The 24,467-nt window shown below is 48.6% G+C and overlaps 1 protein-coding gene across 10 annotated transcripts in view; it reads right to left on the reverse strand.

Moving 5' to 3' along the window:
• HUWE1 (HECT, UBA and WWE domain containing E3 ubiquitin protein ligase 1) overlaps positions 1-24,467 on the reverse strand; it is a 1,403,674-nt gene that overhangs the window by 655,509 nt on the left and 723,698 nt on the right. For all 10 annotated transcript variants that reach the window (XM_069209338.1, XM_069209335.1, XM_069209339.1 and 7 more), the window contains 4 exons: positions 21,737-21,904; positions 20,849-20,994; positions 20,519-20,585; positions 17,113-17,327 (listed from right to left, as the gene is read on the reverse strand). In XM_069209338.1, the coding sequence (XP_069065439.1) occupies positions 17,113-17,327; positions 20,519-20,585; positions 20,849-20,994; positions 21,737-21,904 (596 nt within the window). The remainder of the gene's footprint in view (positions 1-17,112; positions 17,328-20,518; positions 20,586-20,848; positions 20,995-21,736; positions 21,905-24,467) is intronic.

Raw genomic sequence — 24,467 nt, forward strand, 5'->3', positions numbered from 1 at the left:
CACTGGTGTGAAAAACTACGTCCCTTTACAAGGGGGAAAACCCTCATCCTTTAATCAGTTCAGAAAGCAAGGAGGATGGGAGCATCTGTAAGGAATCTGGGGCTACATAGAGGCACTATAAGGCATTACCAAAGGTAAGTAGCTTTTATATCTGGAACAGACTTCTAGCCATAGATTCCTTACCATACAACCGCCAACTAAGGAATACCTTTCCGGATGTAGGTCTGCGAACCCAGCCTAGACCATAAAGCTGTGCAGGTCTTAAGAGACAAAATGCCCATCATAATGGACATGATTGTCCAGGCAGTATTGCTTAGTAAACGTGTGTAAGGAAGCCCACAAAGCAGCCTGACCAATGTACAGGATCAGAACTCCGCGAGCTAATGCAGTGGTTGTAACTTTGGCTCTGGTAGAATGAGCGCGAAAGCACCAGGAGGTTGCTGCTTGGCCAATGTGTAGCATATATTAATGCAGAGCACTATCCATCGAGAGACGGTTAGTTTCTACAACCTTACCTTTCTTGGCCACAATGTACCTGTAGGAAGTTGGCTCTGTATATACTATCGCAAAGAGAGAGAGAGTGTGTGCAGAGTCCAAGGATTCCCCTTAGATTTAACATAGTGGCAAAATTAGATAACACCAATGCTCTATTTTATGGTAGTGTGGTCGAGCAGTAGGCTTATCAGAGGGTAGAGTTAAGCATCTGTTGTACACACACAGGCAATAAATGAGAAACACACTCAAAGAGTTAACTCCAGGCCAATAGTTTTAATATAGAAAAATATATTGTCTTCATTTATTTTAGAACCACAAGATTCAAGATTTGAGAACATGGACTTAAAACAGTAGTACACAGTTTAGGTTAAAATGGCAAGCTATTTTAAAAGTGGACAGTGCAAAAATCAACAGTTCCTGCGGGAGGTTAACTATTGGTTACATTGTGAGGTAAGTAAGACACTTGCAAGTCTTAGTTCCTGTGCATAGGTAGCCCACCATTGGGGGTTCAAGGCAACCCCAAAGTCATCACACCAGCAACACAGGGCTGATCAACTGCAGAGGTCAAAGGACGGCCCAAAACACATAGGCGCCTATGGAGAACAGGGGTTCTCTGGTTCCGGTATACTGGCAGGTAAGTACCTGCATCCTCTGGGAGCAGGCCAGGGGGGTTTTGTAGAGCATGGGGGGGGACAAACAGGCACACAAAACACCCTCAGCAGCACAGGGGCAGCCGGGTGCAGTGTGCTAAGTAGGCATCAGGTTTGCTATAGAGAGCAATGGAGGGACCTGGGGGTCACTTAGGCAAGGCAGGCAGGGCACAGGGGGGCTTCTCGGGCCAGCCACCGACTGGGCTAGGAAGAGGGCCATCTGCTGGTCACTCCTGCACTGGTGGGTGGTTCCTCTTAGTCCTGGGGGCTGCAAGTACAGTGCTTGGTCCAGGTGTCCGGTTCCTTGTTACCAGGCAGTCATGGTCAAGGGAGCCTCTGGATCTCCTCTGCAGGCGTCGCTGTAGGGGTGCAGGAGGGTCGGCTCAGGTTACTCACGTCGTTGTAGTTGCCTGGGAGTCCTCTGTGGTGTTAGCTCTCTGGAGCTTGAGCCGGGGGCGTTGGATGCAGAGGGTGAAGTCTCACGCTTCCAGCGGGAAGAAAGCATTCTTTGGAAGTTCTTAGAAAGTTGCAAAGTTGTTGCTGTTTTTGAACAGTGCAGCTGTTCTCTGGAGTTTCTTGGTCCTTCAGGTTCAGGGCAGTCCTCTGAGTCCTAGAGGTCACTGGTCCCAGTCGGATGCGTCGCTGTGCAGGTGCTTTGAGTATAGAGACCGGCCGGTAGGGATGTGGCCAAGTCAGTTTTCGTCTCCGTCGACTCTCTGGGGCTTTCAGGTCGCAGGCCTTGTTGTAGGTTGCAGAAATCTGATTTCATGGTTTCAGGGTTGCCCCTAATTACTAAATTTAGGGGGGGGGGGGGGGGGTGTTTAGGTCTGGGGGCAGTAGCCATCACTGTCCTTGAGGGTGGCTACACCCTCCTTGTGCCTCCTCCCTGAGGCCGCTGTATCAGCAGGGTCTAGTGCAGAGCGGATTTAGTTGTTTGATATGGCCTGTCCTTCCACCACTTGTTGGGCACGATTTTGATGCTCTCTGGGTAGATATTGGATGATGTCTTCCATCTCGTCCCAATGTGCTCTGTCGTAGCGGGCAAGGAGGGCTTGTGAGATGGCAATTCGCCACTGATTGGCTGCTTGTGATGCCACTCTTTTCCCTGCTGCGTCAAATTTACAACTTTCCTTATCAGGGGGTGGCGCATCCCCTGATGACTGAATTTGCCCGTTTTCTTGCAGCCCCCACAACCACCGAGTCCGGAGGGAGCTGTTGTGTAATAAACACAGGGTCTGACGGGGGCGGTTTGTAAGGAAATGGCTCCCTGTTGCGGTTACCCCCCACTTTTTCCCTGATACTGATTTGACTGAGAAGTGTGCTGGGACCCTGCTAACCAGGCCCCAGCACCAGTGTTCTTTCACCTAAAATGTACCATTGTCTCCACATATGGCACAACCCTGGCACCCAGGTAAGTCCCTTGTAACTGGTACCCCTTGTACCAAGGGCCCTGATGCCAGGGAAGGTCTCTAAGGGCTGCAGCAATGGGAGATTCATCCCCAGATCCTACAAGATTACTTTCTACGCTGGAAAACGCCAAAAATAGACCTATTCGCAACAAAAGAAAACGCAAAATGCCAAAACTTCGCGTCCAGGTACCCACACCCTCAGTCCAAGGGCAATGCGTTATGGATCAGTTGGTCAGGGATAATAGCTTAAGCTTTCCCCCCCCCACTCCCACTCATTCCGTATCTGGTAAAATGAGTCAAAACAAACTCAAACTAATACTTATAGCACCAATCTGGGTTCGCCAACCGTGGTACACAACACTGCTAGATTTATCAGTAGTACCTCACATCAAATTACCAAACAGGCCAGATCTGTTAACGCAACACAAACAAAAGATCACACACCAGAATCCAGCATCGCTCAATCTAGCAATCTGGCTCCTGAGATCTTAGAATTTGGACATAGAGGGGTGACACCTATGCCACAGGCAGTGTGAGGTTGGCATGGCACCCTGAGGGGAGTGCCATGTCGACTTAGTCTTTTTATCCCCACCAGCACACACAAGCTGGCAAGCAGTGTGTCTGTGCTGAGTGAGGGGTCTCCAGGGTGGCATAAGACATGCTGCAGCCCTTAGAGACCTTCCCTGGCATCAGGGCCCTTGGTACCAGTTACAAGGGGCTTACCTGGATGCCAGGGTGTGCCAATTGTGGAAACAAAGGTACAGGTTAGGGAAAGAACACTGGTGCTGGGGCCTGGTTAGCAGGCCTCAGCACACTTTCAAATCATAACTTGGCATCAGCAAAGGCAAAAAGTCAGGGGGTAACCATGCCAAGGAGGCATTTCCTTACAGACGCCAAGGTGTTGAATAGGAAATCATTCTCTATTGGCTCTGAATGCATTGCTACATTGTGGAATGTAGCTGCCCTTGATAGTACCTGCGTATATGCAGTACTATCCTCTGGAGGTGATGGCCTTGTTGGGTAACAATCTGGGCTGTTGTCTGATACCAGAGCATCATATAAGTCCCATGCATCGGGATCATCCTGTGTCATCCCTGTATGGGTCGGTGACTGCATTGGGGGTGTTGTTACCGGGGACAGCTGTGGTGAATGCAGTGGAGAAGGTTGTGGCAAAAACCTTGGTGATGGTGTTTTATCTCTTTCGACCTTTGCCTTCGGCTGCATTTCTGACTGATGAAATGGCAGCTTTCATTTGGTTTTAATTGGAGGAAGAGTTTATATTTTCCCAGTCACTTTCTGGATATGCAACCTCCTTTGGGTATGGTCTGGTTCCCCCATACCTATCTCCTGCTCAAATCTGTGTTTTTGCATTTGGCCGGAAAGTCCTTGCTCTTCCGTGTAAGACCTTCTTTTCGGCTCCGAAGCTGCTTTTTTCGGTACCGAAGCTTCTGAGAAAGTCTTTTTCGGTTCAGACGTAACTTTTCTCACCTTGGGTGAGTCGAACTCTCGGTGCTGAGATTGTTCAGAGCCTGAATCTCGACCGGAGTCAGATGTCTTCGGCAGTTCTTTGGCCTTTTTCGGTGCTGATGTTTGGTCACCGTCTTTACGATGGGTTGAGCCATGGCCTGCTGGCGGTGGCATCCCCTTGCCCTTTACGATCTTTGTGTGAGTCTTGGACAGGGCAGTTTTACTCACTGTTTTCTGCGTCGTCACGGGTCACTCACTCTCGGAATCATCGGAGTCCGTTCCCAGGATAGAAATTCTTTCCTCCGCTTCGACGTTGAGTTGTTCCCTCGGTGTCGACGCCATTTGCAGTCTTCTGGCTCTTGGATCGCGTAGGGTCTTTTTTGATCGACATGCCCGACAGGCCTCACAAGTATACTCCCGGTGTTCTGGTGATAGACACAGATTACAGACCAAGTGTTGGTCTGTATAAGGATACTTCGAGTGGCACGTCGGACAGAAGCGAAAGGGGGTCGGGTCCATTAGTTTAGTCGATGGACGCAGTCGGGCCGACCAGGCCCTGCTGAAGAGCAGAAACCCCGAAGGGCCGCCGGAGCGCCTCTACTATCTGTGTAGATACGCTAACACTAAACCGGTACCGAGCGCGAACAATACTGTTGAATTTTCAATATTTAGCTAACTTTCCCGAATCAAAATACGGAGCGAAGAGGAACACGTCCGAACCCGGTGGCGGAAAGAAAACAATCTAAGATGGAGTAGACGCCCAAGAGCAATGGAGCTGAAAGGGAGGAGTCCCTCGGTCTCGTGACTCGAAAAGACTTCTTCGAAGAAAAACAACTTGCAACACTCCGAGCCCAACACTAGATGGCAGGATAATGCACAGCATGTGTATCTGCAGCTACACATGCCACCGAACATATATACATACAATACCGTTGAATTTTCCGAGATTCTAACTATGTTCCCGAAACGCAGAGCGAAAAGGAATGGTTTCTTACCTGTAACTCCAGTTCTCTCGTAGGGGTATTTCCATGATAGTCATAAGCACTGAATAGTTCCGCGCGCCTGCGGGGACCCCGGAGCACTGTTGTGTAGCATATTCTTAAGTGCAATCATCAGCTCCTTGACAAAAAAGGTCTGTGAAAAACACTTAAGAATAACAATGTGCAGCCTATGTGAACAACTACACAGACCAAATTGTTAGAAGAAAAAACAGTTGTAGTGTAAATTCACGTTTAAACCTCTATTTATTCTATAAATACATAAATAAATACATTCTCATATTTTATTTACACCTCTCATGAGAATAAAACAATGTAGGGCAGTGTAGCCCATAGGCTGCCATTATACAGAATGAAAATAGAGCTGTGCCTTTAAGAAAGTAAAGTCTTCCTGTTTCCCATCATGCACAGCAAAAGGCAGTTGCCTCAGTTCTTTTTTGGAGGCTATTAACCTGGCATGAAGAAAAACAAAACATTTGTTGGAGTACCAACCTCCATAATATTCATGTTCTATGTCAACTCCACCGGGGAGGAGGGAGGGTTGCTTATGACTATCATGGAAATACCCCTACGAGAGAACTGGAGTTACAGGTAAGAAACCATTCCTTCTCTCGTAGGGGATTTCCATGTATAGTCATAAGCACTGAATAGAGTAGCAAGCCCATCCCCATAACCGCGGTGGAGTAGATATAAGAATACTGAGAAAAACATGAATCATGCAAACAAATTCTTGAGCAAAGCCTGCCCAACCTGAGCATCTGCCCTAGCGTCTGTATCAAGGCAGTAATGCTTAGTAAAGGTATGGACCGACCTCCAAGTGGCAGCCTTGCATATTTCTGCCAAAGGGACATTTCTCATCAAGGCTACAGTAGCTGCTTTCCCTCTGGTAGAGTGGGCTTTTGGCCTACCACCAAGGGATTTGTTTGCTAACTGATAACATAACATTATACATGAAACAATCCACCTGGATAACGATTGTTTAGATGTGCCCAAACCTGTTCTGATTGGGCCATAGTTAATAAAAAGCTGTTGTGATTTTCGAAAGCTTTTTGTCCTGTCCAGGTAAAATTTCAAGACTCTCTTTACATCCAGAGAGTGCAGAGTTCTCTCAGCAGGGGTAGCTGGATTCTGAAAGAAAGTCAGTAATGAAATTGTTTGGTTCACATGGAAGTCGGAGACTACCTTAGGTAAAAATTTTGGATGAGTTCTCATTACCACTTTCGCAGAATGAAAAACCGTGTAGGGTTCCTGAGCGCAAAGGGCCTGGATTTCGCTGACCCTACGCGCTGAAGTGATTGCCACCAGAAAAGCAGCTTTCCATGTGAGATGCTGCAGCGATGCCTTATGTATCGGCTCGAATGGCGGCAGCATCAGACGTGATAAGACAACGTTCAGTTCCCATGGAGGAGAAGGCTTTCTAATGGGAGGAAAAACCTTCTTTAAACCTTCTAGGAAATCCTTAATAATCGGAATCCGAAAAAAGGAAGTTTGTGAAGGACTCTTTCTGTATGCCGTTATCGCCGCCAAGTGAACTTTTATTGACGACAGTTGTAAGCCCGATTTTGCCAAACTTAACAAATATGGCAGGATAGATTGTTCCCCACAGGAAACCGGGTCAATGTTGTTGTGTAAACACCAAATGCAGAATCTCTTCCACTTGCTTGCATAGGCTGATCGTGTGGAAGGGCGCTTTGCTTCCTTCAGAATTTCCATACAGTCCTGAGGTAGGTTCAAGTGTCCATATTGCACTAGCTCAGGAGCCATGCTGCCAAACTCAACGATGAGGGGTTGGGATGAGATATCTGCCCTCTGAACTTCGTGAGAAGGTCCGGACGATATGGTAGCCTGATGTGTGGTTTGAGTGACCGGTGAAGAAGGTCTGGGAACCACCACTGACGTGGCCACTCCGGAGCAATTAGGATCATTTTGGTCTGAACATTGGACAGCTTCTGGAGGACCGCCGGAATCAGGGGAAGCGGTGGAAAGGCGTAAAGAAATGCTCCTGACCAGCTTATCCACAGGGCATTCCCCAGTGTCCCTGGATGGTAATATCTGGAGGCGAAGTTTTGGCATTTTTTGTTTTCTGGGGTTGCGAATAGGTCTGTAGAGGGGGTACCCCAGAGTGCGAAAATGGAATGAACGACGTCGTCGTGTAGTACCCATTCGTGGTTCTCGTCCATTACCCGACTGAGGGCATCCGCTTGAACATTCTGGATGCCGGGCAGGTGAGTTGCCACTAGTGACAGGTTCCTGGCTAGAAGCCAATGCCAGATTGTCTGAGCCTCTCTGGATAAAATTCTGGACCTGGTGCCTCCTTGTTTGTTCACGTAGTACATAGTGGCCACGTTGTCTGTCTGGAGAAGGAGAGTTTCCGTTCTCAGAGAGGGAAGGAAGGCTTTGAGCGCAAGGTGGACTGCGCGAAGTTCCAGCAGGTTGATGTGATAGAGACTCTCTCTCTGTGACCACTCGCCTTGGACTCGAAGATGTTCCATGTGCGCCCCCCATCCGATCAGTGACGCATCTGTTACGATGGTTTGAGATGGAGGCCGTTGTTGGAACGGAATCCCCACCAAGAGATTGCTGGGTAAACACCACCACTTGAGGGATTGTAGGGTGTGAGGAGAAAGAAGGACTTTGTTCTCCTAATCGTCCCTCAGTTGACACCACTGATCCTCCAGATTTTCCTGCAATGGTCTCATATGGAGGCGAGCATTGGGAACCAGGTGGATACAAGACGCCATCGAGCCCAGTAGAGAAGCTATTATTCTTGCAGTGGCTTGAGGTCTTTCCTGCAGTTGTTTGCACTTCTGGAGAATCGATAACCGTCGTTCCTCCGAAGGAAACACCTTTCCTAGCCTGGTATCTACAATGGCCCCTAAGTAATGCAACCTCTGAACAGGTGTTGCTGTAGATTTCAGGAGATTGACTTGAAGACCAAGTTTTTGCAGCAGTTGTAGAGTCCATTCGAAATGTTGCTGTGTCTCGAGACAACTGGAGGCCTTTATGAGCCAATCGTCTAGATAGGGGTAGACGAATATTCGCTGTTTCCTCAAGTGGGCGGCTACTACCGCCATGCATTTGGAAAAAGTTCTTGGCGCTGATTTTAGGCCGAAAGGTAGAACTGCAAATTGGTAATGGCGTTTTCCGACGGTGAACCTTAGGAATTTTCGATGTTTCTTGGTTACTGGGATATGAAAGTAAGCGTCGCAAAGATCTATCGCACATAGCCAGTCGCCCTGACGTAGATGTGGATAAATTTGGTGTAAGGCTAACATCCTGAATTTTTCTTTGCGAATCCATTTGTTTGCTGTCCTCAGATCTAAGATGGGACGAAACTCTTGTTTGTCTTTTTTCGGTACAAGGAAATATCTCGAATAAATCCCCTTCCCTTGTTGGCTGATGGGAACGGGTTATATGGATCTTTTTTGCAATAGGATATTGACCTCTAACTGTAGAGCTTCGAGATGGCGGTTGGCTGTTTTGGGTGGAACAGATGGTGGAGAACTGGTGAATCTGAGAGCGTAACCATGTCTCACAATATTCAATACCCAGGTGTAGGAAGTTGGCTCTGTATGTGCTATTTCAAAGTAAGGAATAGCATGCACAGAGTCCAAGGGTTCCCCTTAGAGGTAAAATAGTGGTAAAAATAGATAATACTAATGCTCTATTTTGTGGTAGTGTGGTCGAGCAGTAGGCTTATCCAAGGAGTAGTGTTAAGCATTTGTTGTACATACACAGAGACAATAAATGAGGTACACACACTCAGAGACAAATCCAGCCAATAGGTTTTGTTATAGAAAAATATCTTTTCTTAGTTTATTTTAAGAACCACAGGTTCAAATTCTACATGTAATATCTCATTCGAAAGGTATTGCAGGTAAGTACTTTAGGAACTTTAAATCATAAAAATTGCATGTATACTTTTCAAGTTATTGACAAATAGCTGTTTTAAAAGTGGACACAGTGCAATTTTCACAGTTCCTAGGGGAGGTAAGTTTTTGTTAGTTTTACCAGGTAAGTAAGACACTTACAGGGTTCAGTTCTTGGTCCAAGGTAGCCCACCGTTGGGGGGTTCAGGGCAACCCCAAAGTCACCACACCAGCAGCTCAGGGCCGGTCAGGTGCAGAGTTCAAAGTGGTGCCCAAAACACATAGGCTAGAATGGAGAGAAGGGGGTGCCCCGGTTCCGGTCTGCTTGCAGGTAAGTACCCGCGTCTTCGGAGGGCAGACCAGGGGGGTTTTGTAGGGCACCGGGGGGGACAAGCCCACACAGAAATTTCACCCTCAGCAGCGCGGGGGCGGCCGGGTGCAGTGTAGAAACAGGCGTCGGGTTTGCAATGTTAGTCTATGAGAGATCTCGGGATCTCTTCAGCGCTGCAGGCAGGCAAGGGGGGGATTCCTCGGGGAAACCTCCACTTGGGCAAGGGAGAGGGACTCCTGGGGGTCACTTCTCCAGTGAAAGTCCGGTCCTTCAGGTCCTGGGGGCTGCGGGTGCAGGGTCTCTCCCAGGCGTCGGGACTTTGGATTCAAAGAGTCGCGGTCAGGGGAAGCCTCGGGATTCCCTCTGCAGGCGGCGCTGTGGGGGCTCAGGGGGGGACAGGTTTTGGTACTCACAGTATCAGAGTAGTCCTGGGGTCCCTCCTGAGGTGTTGGATCTCCACCAGCCGAGTCGGGGTCGCCGGGTGCAGTGTTGCAAGTCTCACGCTTCTTGCGGGGAGCTTGCAGGGTTCTTTCAAGGCTGCTGGAAACAAAGTTGCAGCCTTTCTTGGAGCAGGTCCGCTGTCCTCGGGAGTTTCTTGTCTTTTCGAAGCAGGGGCAGTCCTCAGAGGATGTCGAGGTCGCTGGTCCCTTTGGAAGGCGTCGCTGGAGCAGGATCTTTGGAAGGCAGGAGACAGGCCGGTGAGTTTCTGGAGCCAAGGCAGTTGTCGTCTTCTGGTCTTCCTCTGCAGGGGTTTTCAGCTAGGCAGTCCTTCTTGTAGTTTGCAGGAATCTAATTTTCTAGGGTTCAGGGTAGCCCTTAAATACTAAATTTAAGGGCGTGTTTAGGTCTGGGGGGTTAGTAGCCAATGGCTACTAGCCCTGAGGGTGGGTACACCCTCTTTGTGCCTCCTCCCAAGGGGAGGGGGTCACAATCCTAACCCTATTGGGGGAATCCTCCATCTGCAAGATGGAGGATTTCTAAAAGTTAGAGTCACTTCAGCTCAGGACACCTTAGGGGCTGTCCTGACTGGTCAGTGACTCCTCCTTGTTGCTTTCTTTGTTCCCTCCAGCCTTGCCGCCAAAAGTGGGGGCCGTGGCCGGAGGGGGCGGGCAACTCCACTAAGCTGGAGTGCCCTGCTGGGCTGTGACAAAGGGGTGAGCCTTTGAGGCTCACCGCCAGGTGTCACAGCTCCTGCCTGGGGGAGGTGTTAGCATCTCCACCCAGTGCAGGCTTTGTTACTGGCCTCAGAGTGACAAAGGCACTCTCCCCATGGGGCCAGCAACATGTCTCTGGTGTGGCAGGCTGCTGGAACTAGTCAGCCTACACAGACAGTCGGTTAAGTTTCAGGGGGCACCTCTAAGGTGCCCTCTGTGGTGTATTTTACAATAAAATGTACACTGGCATCAGTGTGCATTTATTGTGCTGAGAAGTTTGATACCAAACTTCCCAGTTTTCAGTGTAGCCATTATGGTGCTGTGGAGTTCGTGTTTGACAGACTCCCAGACCATATACTCTTATGGCTACCCTGCACTTACAATGTCTAAGGTTTTGTTTAGACACTGTAGGGGTACCATGCTCATGCACTGGTACCATCACCTATGGTATAGTGCACCCTGCCTTAGGGCTGTAAGGCCTGCTAGAGGGGTGTCTTACCTATACTGCATAGGCAGTGAGAGGCTGGCATGGCACCCTGAGGGGAGTGCCATGTCGACTTACTCGTTTTGTCCTCACTAGCACACACAAGCTGGCAAGCAGTGTGTCTGTGCTGAGTGAGAGGTCTCCAGGGTGGCATAAGACATGCTGCAACCCTTAGAGACCTTCCTTGGCATCAGGGCCCTTGGTACTAGAAGTACCAGTTACAAGGGACTTATCTGGATGCCAGGGTCTGCCAATTGTGGATACAAAAGTACAGGTTAGGGAAAGAACACTGGTGCTGGGGCCTGGTTAGCAGGCCTCAGCACACTTTCAATTGTAAACATAGCATCAGCAAAGGCAAAAAGTCAGGGGGCAACCATGCCAAGGAGGCATTTCCTTACACCAGGCGTCTGTTGTGATGCGTAGCCACTCGTCCAGATGATTTGAGATACTTCCCCCTACCGGAGTGGATAACGGAGGAGGGGGAAGCAAAGATTCAGGGCTTAGATGTGGGAGCCTGTCGAGTTGCCTGAGTTTGAGGTGTTGAACGACCCCTTGTCGACCTTCGCTGAGTAGAGAAACCCCTTTGATACTGCTGTTGTTGCTGCTGCTGGGGGCGCGAAGACATCCAGTGTGGCGACTGATACCAGTGGGTGAAAAGTCGTCGTTGATATGGCCGGAAAACCTTTCTTTGTTCTTTCGGTCTTTCCATGCCTACCGCTTTCAAGGTATCTAGTTCAGCTTTCATTCTAGCCATCTCGTCATCGGCATGAGAACCGAACAAGGTGGAGCCCGAGAAAGGCAGGTTTTGTATTCTCTGCTGCGCTTCAGGTTTGAGTGATGTAAGTCTCAACCATGCATGCCTTCTGAGCGCTATCCCGTGTGCATAATTGTGTGCGGATAGCACCGAAGAGTCAGCTGCAGCACTTATAATTTGGTTAGACACCATGGCTCCCTCGCCCACGACCTCCAGGAAATCTTCCCTTTTATCCTTAGGAAGATGTTCTGCAAACTGCATTAAAGAGTCCCAGAGGGCACGGTCGTACCGCCCTAAACGCAGTAGCGCTGGCTGCCTTCATCGTGACGGCTGCAGTAGAGCATACTTTTCGTCCTGCAGCATCTATCTTTCTGCTCTCTTTATCTGGAGGCGAAGAAGAAGATGGTGAGGTTGAATGCAGTTTCTTTGCCGCTACTATGACCACCGAATCAGGAACTGGGTCCGACCTCAAGAATAGAGGATCTTGTTCTGGTGGACAATATTTTTTAATAAGTCTGGAAGGAGCAGACTTTGTTGCGGCCGGTGCAAGGAAAATATCCATTGCTGGTTCAAGGAGACCTGGAACCAGTGGAAGCAAAGGTCTGGAAGATGTCCTGTGATGCAAGGTCTCGAAGATCACTGACGTCGATGGGGCAGGTACCGCCAGCGGGATGTTCAGCTTGGTTGCCCCTCGTACTAAGACCTCCTGGAACGTATTCACATCATCTATGGGGGACACTCTCGGGGACGGTGAGTCCGATAGGGTTGGAGAGTAGTCCCGTGTAGACGAAGAAGAACGCCTGTGATGTGAATGCTGAGATCTCTGTGAGTCATGACGGTGCCGAGAGGAAGAAGAGCGTCTAGAGGAATGTCCCGAACGTCTTACAGACCGCGTTGGAGTCCTCAAAACAGACTCTGAAGGCGGAGCCGGAAGAGGCGCCGTAGGTGTTACCGGCATCTGTGGCAATGGTGATTGTCGAGGAGAGAGTTGTGGAGACGCTGGAAGGAGGATGAGTGAAGCCGAGGATTCTGAGGTTGTATAAACCCTCCTAGGTCTTTTTGATTGTCTCGACGTCGACACACTCCTCGACGTCGAAGTACGGGGACGGCGAGTGCCCTTCGCCGTCGATTCTTCTCGCCGTTGAGAATCTCTCGACGACGACCCTCGACGTCGCCGTGATGACGGTGAACGTCTACGACGTCGATCACCCCTCGACGTTGATCGATCTCGCCGTTTCGACGGCGAACCGGATTCAGATCTCCTCGACGTGGAACGTCCTCGCCGTGCCGACGGTGACCCAGATCTCGACGGCGAAAGTCCACGCCGTCTCGACGGCGAAATCGTCGTCGACTGCGAGCGATGTCTCTTTCTCGCCGGCGAACCACTCCTCGACGGCGAGCATGTTGGCGCCGTTCCTTGCCTCGACGTCGACGCCCTCGACGTCGTCGGAGACCTGTGCCGTTTTTGAGCCGGTCTGGTCGGAGTTATAGAGGAACCAGTGTGAGCCCTGGTAGAAGACTGACCTTCTCCTCGCTCTGTGGTAGAATGACCACTTTTCCTCCTGTCCTCTTTCGCCTGGAGTCGGATCTTCTCCCTGTCACGAAGGGTCCTTCTGGAGAAGGTTTTGCAGATGTCACACGACTCCGGTTTGTGGCTGGATGGAAGGCAAATTATGCAGACCCGATGTGGATCTGTTTTGGCCTTTTTTCTGCCACAAGAAGGACATTTGTCAAACAGTGAAGGCATTTCTGAAGTAGAAAAACCTCAAAATTCTGTCAGAATCTAACAGAAAAAAGCAGAAAATGATCACTCAATGTTAAAAACGTCGAGTGAAAATGAAATTCAAAAGATTTTAAATGAATTTCTGTCACAAAAGGATTTTGTGAGGTAGAGCTCAATGCTTCAGGGTCCTGTCAGAAAGGAGCCGGAAAAAAGAACTGAGGCAACTGCCTTTTGCTGTGCATGATGGGAAACAGGAAGACTTTACTTTCTTAAAGGCACAGCTCTATTTTCATTCTGTATAATGGCAGCCTATGGGCTACACTGCCCTACATTGTTTTATTCTCATGAGAGGTGTAAATAAAATATGAGAATGTATTTATTTATGTATTTATAGAATAAATAGAGGTTTAAACGTGAATTTACACTACAACTGTTTTTTCTTCTAACAATTTGGTCTGTGTAGTTGTTCACATAGGCTGCACATTGTTATTCTTAAGTGTTTTTCACAGACCTTTTTTGTCAAGGAGCTGATGATTGCACTTAAGAATATACTACACAACAGTGCTCCGGGGTCCCCGCAGGCACGCGGAACTATTCAGTGCTTATGACTATACATGGAAATCCCCTACGAGAGAAGGAACACGTCCGAACCCGATGGCGGAAAAAAAAACAATCTAAGATGAAGTCGATGCCCATGCGCAATGGAGCCGAAAGGGGAGGAGTCCCTCGATCTCGTGACTCGAAAAGACTTCTTCGAAGAAAAACAACTTGTAACACTCCGAACCCAACACTAGATGGCGGGATGTGCACAGCATGTGAATCTGCAGCTACACATGCCATCGAACATATTTATACATATACATATTTAATATTCCATTAGCAAGGAATTAAGGAAATGCCTCCTTGGCATGGTTACCCCCTGACTTTTTGCCTTTGCTGATGCCAAGTTATGATTTGAAAGTGTGCGGAGGCCTGATAACCAGGCCCCAGCACTAGTGTTCTTTCCCTAACTTGTACTTTTGTTTCCACGATTGGCACACCGTGGCATCCAGGTAAGTCCCTTGTAACTGGTACCCCTGGTACCAAGGGCCCTGATGCCAGGGAAGGTCTCTAAGGGCTGCAGCATATCTTATGCCATCCTTGGGACCCATCACTCAGCACAGACACACTGCTTGCCAGCTTGTGTGTGCTGGTGAGGACAAAACGAGTAAGTCGACATGGCACTCCCCTCAGAGTGCCATGCCAACCTCACACTGCCGATGGCATAGATAAGTCGCCCCTCTATCAGGCCTTACAGCCCTAAGGCAGGGTGCACTATACCACAGGTGAGGGCATATGTGCATGAGCACTAGGCCCCTACAGTGTCTAAGCAAAACCTTAGACATTGTAAGTGCAGTGTAGCCATAAGAGTATATGGTCTGGGAGTCTGTCAAAAACGAACTCCACAGCTCCATAATGGCTACACTGAATACTGGGAAGTTTGGTATCAAACTTCTCAGAATAATAAACCCACACTGATGCCAGTGTTGGATTTATTAAAAAATGCACACAGAGTGCATCTTAGAGATGCACCCTGTATTTTACCCAATTGTTCAGTGCAGGACTGACTGGTCTGTGCCAGCCTGCTGCTGAGAGACGAGTTTCTGACCCCATGTGGTGAGAGCCTTTGTACTCTCTGGGGACAGAAACAAAAGCCTGCTCTGGGTGGAGGTGCTTCACACCTCCCCCCGCAGGAACTGTAACACCTAGCAGTGAGCTTCAAAGGCTCAAGCTTCGTGTTACAATGCCCCAGGGCACTCCACCTAGTGGAGATGCCCGCCCCCTGGACACAGCCCCCACTTTTGGCGGCAAGTCCAGGAGAGATAATGAGAAAAACAAGGAGGAGTCACTGGCCAGTCAGGACAGCCCCTAAGGTGTCCTGAGCTGAGGTGACTGACTTTTAGAAATCCTCCATCTTGCAGATGGAGGATTCCCCCAATAGGAATAGGGATGTGACCCCCCCTCCCCTCAGGGAGGAGGCACAAAGAGGGTGTAGCCACCCTAAAGGACAGTAGCCATTGGCTACTGCCCTCCCAGACTTAAACACACCCCTAAATTCAGTATTTAGGGGCTTCCCTGAACCTAAGAATTTAGATTCCTGAAACTACAAGAAGAAGAGGACTGCTGAGCTGAAAGAACCCTGCAGAAGAAAAGAAGACACCAACTGCTATGGCCCCAGTCCTACCGGCCTGTCTCCTGCCTTCTAAAAGAAACCTGCTCCAGCGACGCTTTCCCAAGGACCAGCGACCTCTGAATCCTCAGAGAACTGCCCTGCTTCAAGAAAGACAAGAAACTCCAGAGGACAGCGGCCCTGCTCCAAAAAGACTGCAACTTTGTTACAGAGGAGCAGATTTAAAGACCCCTGCAATCCCTGCAAGAAGCATGAGACTTGCAACACTGCACCCGGCGACCCAGACTCGACTGGTGGAGAAACAACGCTACAGGGAGGACCCTCCGGCGACTCCAAGACTGTGAGTAACCAAAGTTGTCCCCCCTGAGCCCCCACAGCGACGCCTGCAGAGGGAATCCCGAGGCTTCCCCTGACCGCGACTGCCTGACTCTAAAAACCCGACGGCTGGAAAAGACCCTGCACCCGCAGCCCCCAGCACCTGAAGGAACGGAACTTCAGTGCAGGAGTGACCCCCAGGAGGCCCTCTCCCTTGCCCAGGTGGTGGCTACCCCGAGGAGCCCCCCCCCTTGCCTGCCTGCACCGCTGAAGAGACCCCTTGGTCTCCCATTGACTCCCATTGGAAACCCGACGCTAGTTTGCACACTGCACCCGGCCGCCCCCGCGCTGCTGAGGGTGTACTTTCTGTGTGGACTTGTGTCCCCCCCGGTGCCCTACAAAACCACCCTGGTCTGCCCTCCAAAGACGCGGGTACTTACCTGCTGGCAGGCTGGAACCGGGACACCCCCTTCTCTCCATTGAAGCCTATGTGTTTTGGGCACCTCTTTGACCTCTGCACCTGACCGGCCCTGAGCTGCTGGTGTGGTAACTTTGGGGTTGCTCTGAACCCCCAACGGTGGGCTACCTTGGACCCAAAACTGAACCCCGTAGGTGGGTTACTTACCTGCAAAAGCTAACAATACTTTACCTCCCCCAGGAACTGTGAAAATTGCAGTGTCCACTTTTAAAACAGCTATTTGTGTTTTATGTAAAAAGTATATATGCTACTGTGATTATTCAAAGTTCCTAAAGTACTTACCTGCAATACCTTTCAAATGAGATATTACATGTAGAATTTGAACCTGTGGTTCTTAAAATAAACTAAGAAAAGATATTTTTCTATACAAAAACCTATTGGCTGGAATTGTCTCGGAGTGTGTGTTCCTCATTTATTGCCTGTGTGTATGTACAACAAATGCTTAACACTACTCCTTTGATAAGCCTACTGCTCGACCACACTACCACAAAATAGAGCATTAGTATTATCTCTTTTTGCCACTATCTTACCTCTAAGGGGAACCCTTGGACTCTGTGCATGCTATTCCTTACTTTGAAATAGCACATACAGAGCCAACTTCCTACAATAGGTAATTAAATGGTTTGATTGTTATGAAAATCAGAAACCACCTTCGGAAGAAAACTGTGATGGGTTCTCATTGCACTTTATTACAAGGAAATGATGCACAGCATGTGAAAATAGAAAAAGTTCAGTCCAAATGTCAACCTCACCATTTAAGAGGTTACCTTGCTAAAATAATTACACTTCTGTTGTCCTGAAAACTCACACTGTACCTCTTTGATGAGTTCTGACTGGCCCGCAGTGTAGCTGTAGTTTGCAATTAATGTGGCAATGCCCACGTAGGATCTCACCAGCTCTGCCAGCAGCCTGAGGATTGTAGAGGTGGGCAGCAGTGGTTTGCTGCCCTTAGCCTTCTGCTTACCCTCCTCTGTGGAACGTTCGCCCTCTTTCTCCTTTTTCCCTTCTCTGGACTCCTCGGGAGTATTAGCTGCAAACATAGTACAGGAAATGCAACTAATTTCAGAGAGGTAAATTGCTGCAGTAAACATTTGTAAACACGTACAATGATCAGATATGGCTACAACAATCAGGAAAGCATTTAACTTGACTAACTTAAATAACAAGATTATGTTACTTACCCTGTAAGCATCTATTCGCAGCATATAGTGATGCAGATTCACATTCTATGCATACTCCTGCCAACAAGTGTTAGGCACAGTCTCTGCAAGTTGTTGTTCTTAAGGAAGTCTTTTTTTTTTTTTTTTTTTTTTTTTAATGATCGATGGTGAGCTTTGTGTCTCCTCCTCGAGGTAATGTGCATTTTCAAAGGATCCTTTGTTAGATTGTCCTTTTATTACTTTGCCATCCAGAAAGAAAGGATATGCCTGTTAGGCTAGTGCTTGCTGTTGAGCATACTTTAATTTTGTGTATATTAGACACCATCTGATTTCTGCCGGAGGGAGGGTGCATGTAAATCTGCAGCACTACACGCTACGAATAGACACATAAAGGTAACATACTTCATTTGTAGCATGTGTTGGCTGCAGATACACATAACAGGAAAGTGCATCTTTTGATATGGTAATCGCCTGTTTTTTTGTCTGGTTTCTGGTGTAATTCTGACTGAAAGTGCACTGGGTCCCTGCTAATCAGGTCCCCAGTGTCCAATCTCTTTCCCCTAAAACTGCACACTTTGTTTTTCACCAATTGGCAAAACCTTTAGCTACCACCGTAAGACCCTAGTAAATGGTACCCCTGGTACCTAGGGCTTGGGATACTAAAGAGGGTCCCCGAGGGCTGCAGCACGAATTGTGCCACCCTTAGAGACTTCTCACCAAGCACATTAGGCTGCCTTTGCAAGCTGAGTTCTTGGAGCCGACATAAGTAAAAACACGATAAAGAACACAGCCGGTGTGCCATATCCCCTAACTGCATGCAATATACATTGGTCACCCCTCTAGTAGTCCTGACAGCCTTAAGGCAGGGTGCATTATATTACAGGTGAGGGCATCTCTCCACAAACAGGTATGCCCCTGCTAGGTCTCTGTCAATTCTCAGACACGGTAAGTGACTGGGGAAGCCATTTTACATACATGTGCTTAGAGAAAAGTAGCCTCTTTTTAGAATGGTTCCCCCACTTTGTGCCTCTGGTCAGTGTGTTTTGACTGTTTTCACTGGGATCCTACTAACCAGGACCCCAATGACTGTGCTCTCGCCCTCTGAATGTGGTTGTCCCTGACTTTGTGCACCCCACAATTGGTATACTGGTGCCCCTGGGCTGCAGCATGTATTATGCCACCCATGGGAGCCCATGCAAAATGCGTCTGCAGGCCTGCCATTGAAGCCTGCGTGAAAGGGTGAATGCATCCTTTCACTACAGCTCACTGCACCAGGTCACTGTATGTCACCTCAATGGCAGGCCCTCCTAGCCTAGAGGGCAGGGTGCATGTACCTATGTGGGAGGGCACTCCTGCACTAGCAGAGGTGCCTCCACGAAGCCCAGTGCCATTTTCATGGACTTCATGAGTGCAGGGACGCCATTTTATGTGTGTACTGGACATAGGTCACTATTTATGTCCAGCTACATAAGGTTAACTCCATACCTAGGCATGTTTGCTATCAAACATGTCGGAATCATAACCCAATACTGTTGCCAGTATCAGAAGTACGAGTCCCCCTAGGTGATTCTAAGCAAGTACTCAACCTGGGTTGACCTCTCCTGCCCTCCACAATGACGCCTGCAGTGTGAATCCAGAGGACCCCCCCTGAACGCAAAAGCTCCGGACGAAGATATCTGATGCCCAAAGGTACACAGCACCCGCAGCCTCCAGGCTTTGAGAACCCGACCTTTGGCGCAGCAACGTTCAGCAGGCGGCCCCTCCTACTTGTCCAGCCTGTGGTTTTTCTGAACCGACCCCCCTGGACCCAGCCAGCAGCATGTAAGTGACCCCTGGGATCCATCATAGGAAAGCATTGGGAGCCTGATGCTTTGTTTGCACCCTGCACCCAGCTGCCCCTGCATCGCTGAAGGTGTGAGTTTGGTGACCCCCCCACCACCCCCCCACGATCCTCTAAACCTCCCAGGTCTGCCCTTCAAAGATGTGGGTACTTACCTGTCATCGGATCTGAAAGAGAGCCCCAATCTCCATAGGATCCCAAGTTAAACTTGCCTCAACTTTGACCTCCGCACCCGGCCGGCCCCGTGTTGCAGGTGGTGGGTGTTTGGGGTTAACTTGAACCACAACCAGAGGACTTCCTAGCTCCCAGAGACTGGAACTCTAAGTGTTGTACTTACTTGCAAAACATACTAACTTTTTCCCCCAAGGAACTGTTCTGAAAATTGCACTGCCAACTTTCAAAACAGATTGCCATTTAGTCAAAAATGTACAACATACCAATTCCAATGAAAGTGGGATTGATACATATGTGAAATACCTATTCATTTATGTACATACCTGCAACTTGAATCTTGTGGTTCTAGAAATAAACAAAACATATTTTGCTATATAAAAACCATTGGTCTGGTCTTCTACTGTCGGTATGTGTTACAACAAATGCTTAACACTACCCTCTGATAAGCCTAACTGCTCGACCACACTACCACAAATAGAGTATTAGTATAATCTATTATTGACTCTGTCAAGCCTCTTGGGGAACCCCTGGACTGTGCACAGTATCTCTCATTTTGATATAGTATATACAGAGCCAGCTTCCTACAGAAGTCTATCAAAGGTACGTCAATGAGGCACTATAAAAGACTAAGTGATGGCAGTGCCAATTGTTGTAATATCTAGCCTGTTATCAAAATTCAGTTCACTGAAGCTGAGACTGGAGTAGCATGGCAACCCCAAGAAGAACTGAAGACCTAGTGAGGGAAAACGTTTTCTATTTCTTATCTCGCACATGGGGGGACATTCATAACATGTGGGATAAAGTATCTATCAGAAAAGGAAGGAATAGACAAAGCATTCAAAATATTCTTCAGATAGGATTCACGGGAGACAAACTATTCCGAATCATTAAAAAAGTATTTGAACTGCTGAATTTGCATGGCTCACAGGGACTGGACAAACACCAATGGGGAATAAAACAAACTTGCACATTTCCTGGCCAATGCGGACAAGAAATCTAAGAAATATACCATGAAAATAAGATTCAATAAGCGAGTTTGAGATTTACCTTCTCCTTGGGGTGTTCCAGATGGAGGAGTGTCAGCAGCTGTGCTGTCTGCTGTGAATACTTGAGCCTATATGATAACAAAAATCAAGAACTAAGAAAACATTGCAGTAGAAAGAGCAATGTCATCATAAGAAAGGGTGGCCATGGAAAGAAAGAAAAAGAGGGGAAATGTGCCACAACAGTGTTGACAAGGCGGAGTACAACTATTCAACATCATTCCAACAAAATAGGCTTAAAAAGAAACAAACAGCAGTTAAGAAACAATATTTTCAGTTAACTGCCCTACTTTTGGCAAGGCAGCATAGGACATCAGGCACCTGCAAGGCTTACATTGATGGTGAAAGCAGCCTGGGTGTCGAAGTCACTTCCCTGGCGTGTCAGGGAGCGGTACTGCTGGTAGACATCATCCCCCATGTCCTGCAGAATCTGGCTCACTTCCTGACTCGTCACGACAGGCTTGGGCTCAGACTTGTCAACTGGACAGAAAATTATAGTTTTAGTAATCAACTAAATACATGTTTAAATGGAGCATTTTGCACCTTCATAAACCTCCATCACCAGTGTGAACCCTCAAAAGACAAATAGGGGAAGGTGGAACAATCGTAAATCAGACTTTTACAAGCTTCCTGTGCATAAGAACATTATTCAGCAACAAACTAATCAAAAAAATAAGATACTTGTGCACTTCACTGCTTAATTTGTAAAAATAGAAGTGCTGAGGCCCTGCTCATGCGGCCACTACAGCTTGCACCACCCATTCCTCCTGCCAGCGCAGCCAATATCCGCTCCAACACGACGACGACGGCACTCCTACAAGTGTGACAATCCAGACTACTCCAGTTGCCCCCCGCTGCTCCCCCCCGCTGCTCCCCCCCAACTAGGGCAGCTGGTGTCAGTTATTTTTTAATACATAGAGAACGATTAAACCACTGTTGGCTTATTAAAAACTTAGACAGCCACCATGCGGTGAATGTCATTAATGTTCGGGTTGACAACTGCTGGTGTTGAGCGTCGAAACCACCACCTCAAATTAAGCACCTATGCACTCTAAAGAAACCCTGGGATATTGCTGCTTGCTGTTTTTCAATGTGAACAAACATCTATGGCCAAAAAGAATCGATAAAAGGACAGGAAATAATAAATAAAAAAAAAACCTAGTTCCTTATTCATACCAAAGAATAAGCAATTTCTCATTTAAAAGGATTCACACAGACGCACCTTCCTCCGGGGCATGGTAAGCTGCCAGTGCATTCAGCATATCATAGATCACTTCCTTGATGGTTTCTGGGATGACTGGAAGTGGAGACTGCTTCACAGGAGTGGTTTTCACTAGCTGCACGGCATTCGGTCCCTTGATCCGCAGATTCTCAAACTCATCATCTGAAGCTGTAGGCAGAAAGAACTTTGTTACACATTTCCTGATGGAAAACATCGGGCAAAACCTTTATCTTAGCAATCTCTCTGCAGCCATCAGAACAGGTTAGGAAAATTACAACTTTTCACTCATCAAGGGCAACAGAGCAGTGATGTTCAGAAATTAAGGGAGAATGCCATGAAGGTGGTGTAGGAAGTTGGCTCTGTATGTGCTATTTCAAAGTAAGAAATAGCGTGCACAGAGTCCAAGGGTTCCCCTTAGAGGTAAGATAGTGGCAAAGAGAGATCATTCTAATGCTCTATTTTGTGGTAGTGTGGTCGAGCAGTAGGCTTATCAGAGGGTAGTGTTAAGCATTTGTTATACATACACATAGACAATAAATGAGGAACACACTCAGACAATTCCAGGCCAATAGGTTTTTATATAGAAACATATATTTTCTTAGATTATTTTAAGAACCACAGGTTCAAGACATACAAGTAATACTTCAAATGAAAGATATTTCACTCAGGTATCCTAGGAACTTTGAACAATCAAAATAACATGTAGTTTTGACACAAATGGCAATAAGCTATTTTAAAAGTGGACAGTGCAAAAATCAACAGTTCCTGGGGGAGCTAAGTAATTAAGTTCACAGGTAAGTAAAACACAGAGTTAAAAGTTGAGTCCAAGGTACCCCACCGTTGGGGGTTCAAAGCAACCCCAAAGTTACCACACCAGCAGCTCAGGGTCGGTCAGGTGCAGAGGTCAAAGTGGTGCCCAAAACACACATGCTTCAATGGATATAGGGGTGCCCCGGTTCCAGTCTGCCAGCAGGTAAGTACCCGCGTCCTCGGAGGGCAGACCAGGGGGGTTATGTAGGGCACTGGGGGGTGGGGGGGGGGGGTGCAGAGACAGAAGGCAAGCAGGCACAGAAAGTACACCCACAGCAGCACAGGGGCGGCCGGGTGCAGAGAGCAAACAGACGTCGGGTTTCAGATAGGAATCAATGGGGAGACCTGGGGGTCTCTTCAATGATGCAGGCAGGCACGGGGGGGGGCTCCTCAGGGTAGCCACCACCTGGACTAGTCAGAGGGTCGCCTGGGGGTCGCTCCTGGGGGCTGCGGGTGCAGTGCTGGTTGCAGGCGTCTGGTTCCTTGAAGCAGGCAGTCGCGGTCAGGGGGAGCCCCTGGATTTCCTCTGCAGGCGTCGCTGTGGGGGCTCAACTCTGGCTACTCACGGGATCGCAGTCGCCGGGGAGTCCTCCCTGTAGTGTTAGTTTTACACAGGTCGAGCCGGGGGCTTCGGGTGCAGAGTGGAAAGTCTCACGCTTCTGGCGGGCAACATGTGGTCTTTAAAAGTTGCTTCTTTGTTGCAGAAAGTTGCAGTTTCTTGAACAGGGCCGCTGTTCTCAGGGGCTTCTTGGTCCTTTAAATGCCGGGTACTCCTCTGAGGCTTCAGAGGTCGATGGACCCTGTTGGATGTGTCGCTGTTGCAGTTTTCTTCGAAGTAGGGAGACAGGCCAGTGGGGCTGGGGCCAAATCAGTTGTGATCTCAGTCTTCACTGCAGGGCTTCAGGTCAGCAGTCGTCCTCCTTTAGGTTGCAGGAATCTATCTTCCTCGGTTCTGGGAGCCCCTAAATACCCAATTTAGGGGTGTGTTTAGGTCTGGGAGGGCAGTAGCCAATGGCTACTGGCCCTGAGGGTGGCTACACCCTCTTTGTGCCTCCTCCCTGTGGGGAGGGGGGCACATCCCTAATTCTATTGGGGGAATCCTCATTCTACAAGATGGAGGATTTCTAAAAGTAAGAGTCACCTCAGCTCAGGACACCTTAGGGGCTGTCCTGACTGGCCAGTGACTCCTTGTTTTTCTCATTATCTCCTCTGGCCTTACGTGGCCGGAGGGGGCGGGCAACTCCACTAGCTGGACTGCCCTGGGGTGCTGTAACAAAGGGGGTGAGCCTTTGAGGCTCACTGCCAGGAGTTACAGTTCCTGCAGGGGGAGGTGAGAAGCACCTCCACCCAGTACAGGCTTTGTTACTAGCCACAGAGTGACAAAAGGCACTCTCCCCATGTGGCCAGCAACATGTCTGGTGTGTGGCAGGCTGCTAAAACTAGTCAGCCCACACTGGTAGTCAGTTAAGGTTTCAGGGGGCATCTCTAAGATGCCCTCTGGGGTGTATTTTACAATAAAATGTACACTGATACCAGTGTGCATTTATTGTGCGGAGAAGTATGATACCAAACTTCCCAGTTTTCAGTGTAGCCATTATGGTGCTGTGGAGTTTGTGTATGACAGACTCCCAGGCCATATCCTCTCATGGCTACCTTGCACTTACAATGTCTAAGGTTTTGCTTAGATACTGTAGGGCCCTAGTGCTCATGCACATATGCCCTCACCTGTGGTATAGTGCACCCTGCCTTTGGGCTGTAAGGCCGGCTAGAGGAGTGACTTACCTATGCCACAGGCAGTGTGAGGTTGGCATGGCACCCTGAGGGGAGTGCCATGTCGACTTAGTCATTTTCTCCCCACCAGCACACACAAGCTGGCAAGCAGTGTGTATGTGCTGAGTGAGGGGTCCCTAGGGTGGCATAA

The sequence above is a fragment of the Pleurodeles waltl genome, chromosome 10 (genome assembly GCF_031143425.1).
Source record: "Pleurodeles waltl isolate 20211129_DDA chromosome 10, aPleWal1.hap1.20221129, whole genome shotgun sequence".
Lineage (NCBI taxonomy): Eukaryota > Metazoa > Chordata > Amphibia > Caudata > Salamandridae > Pleurodeles > Pleurodeles waltl.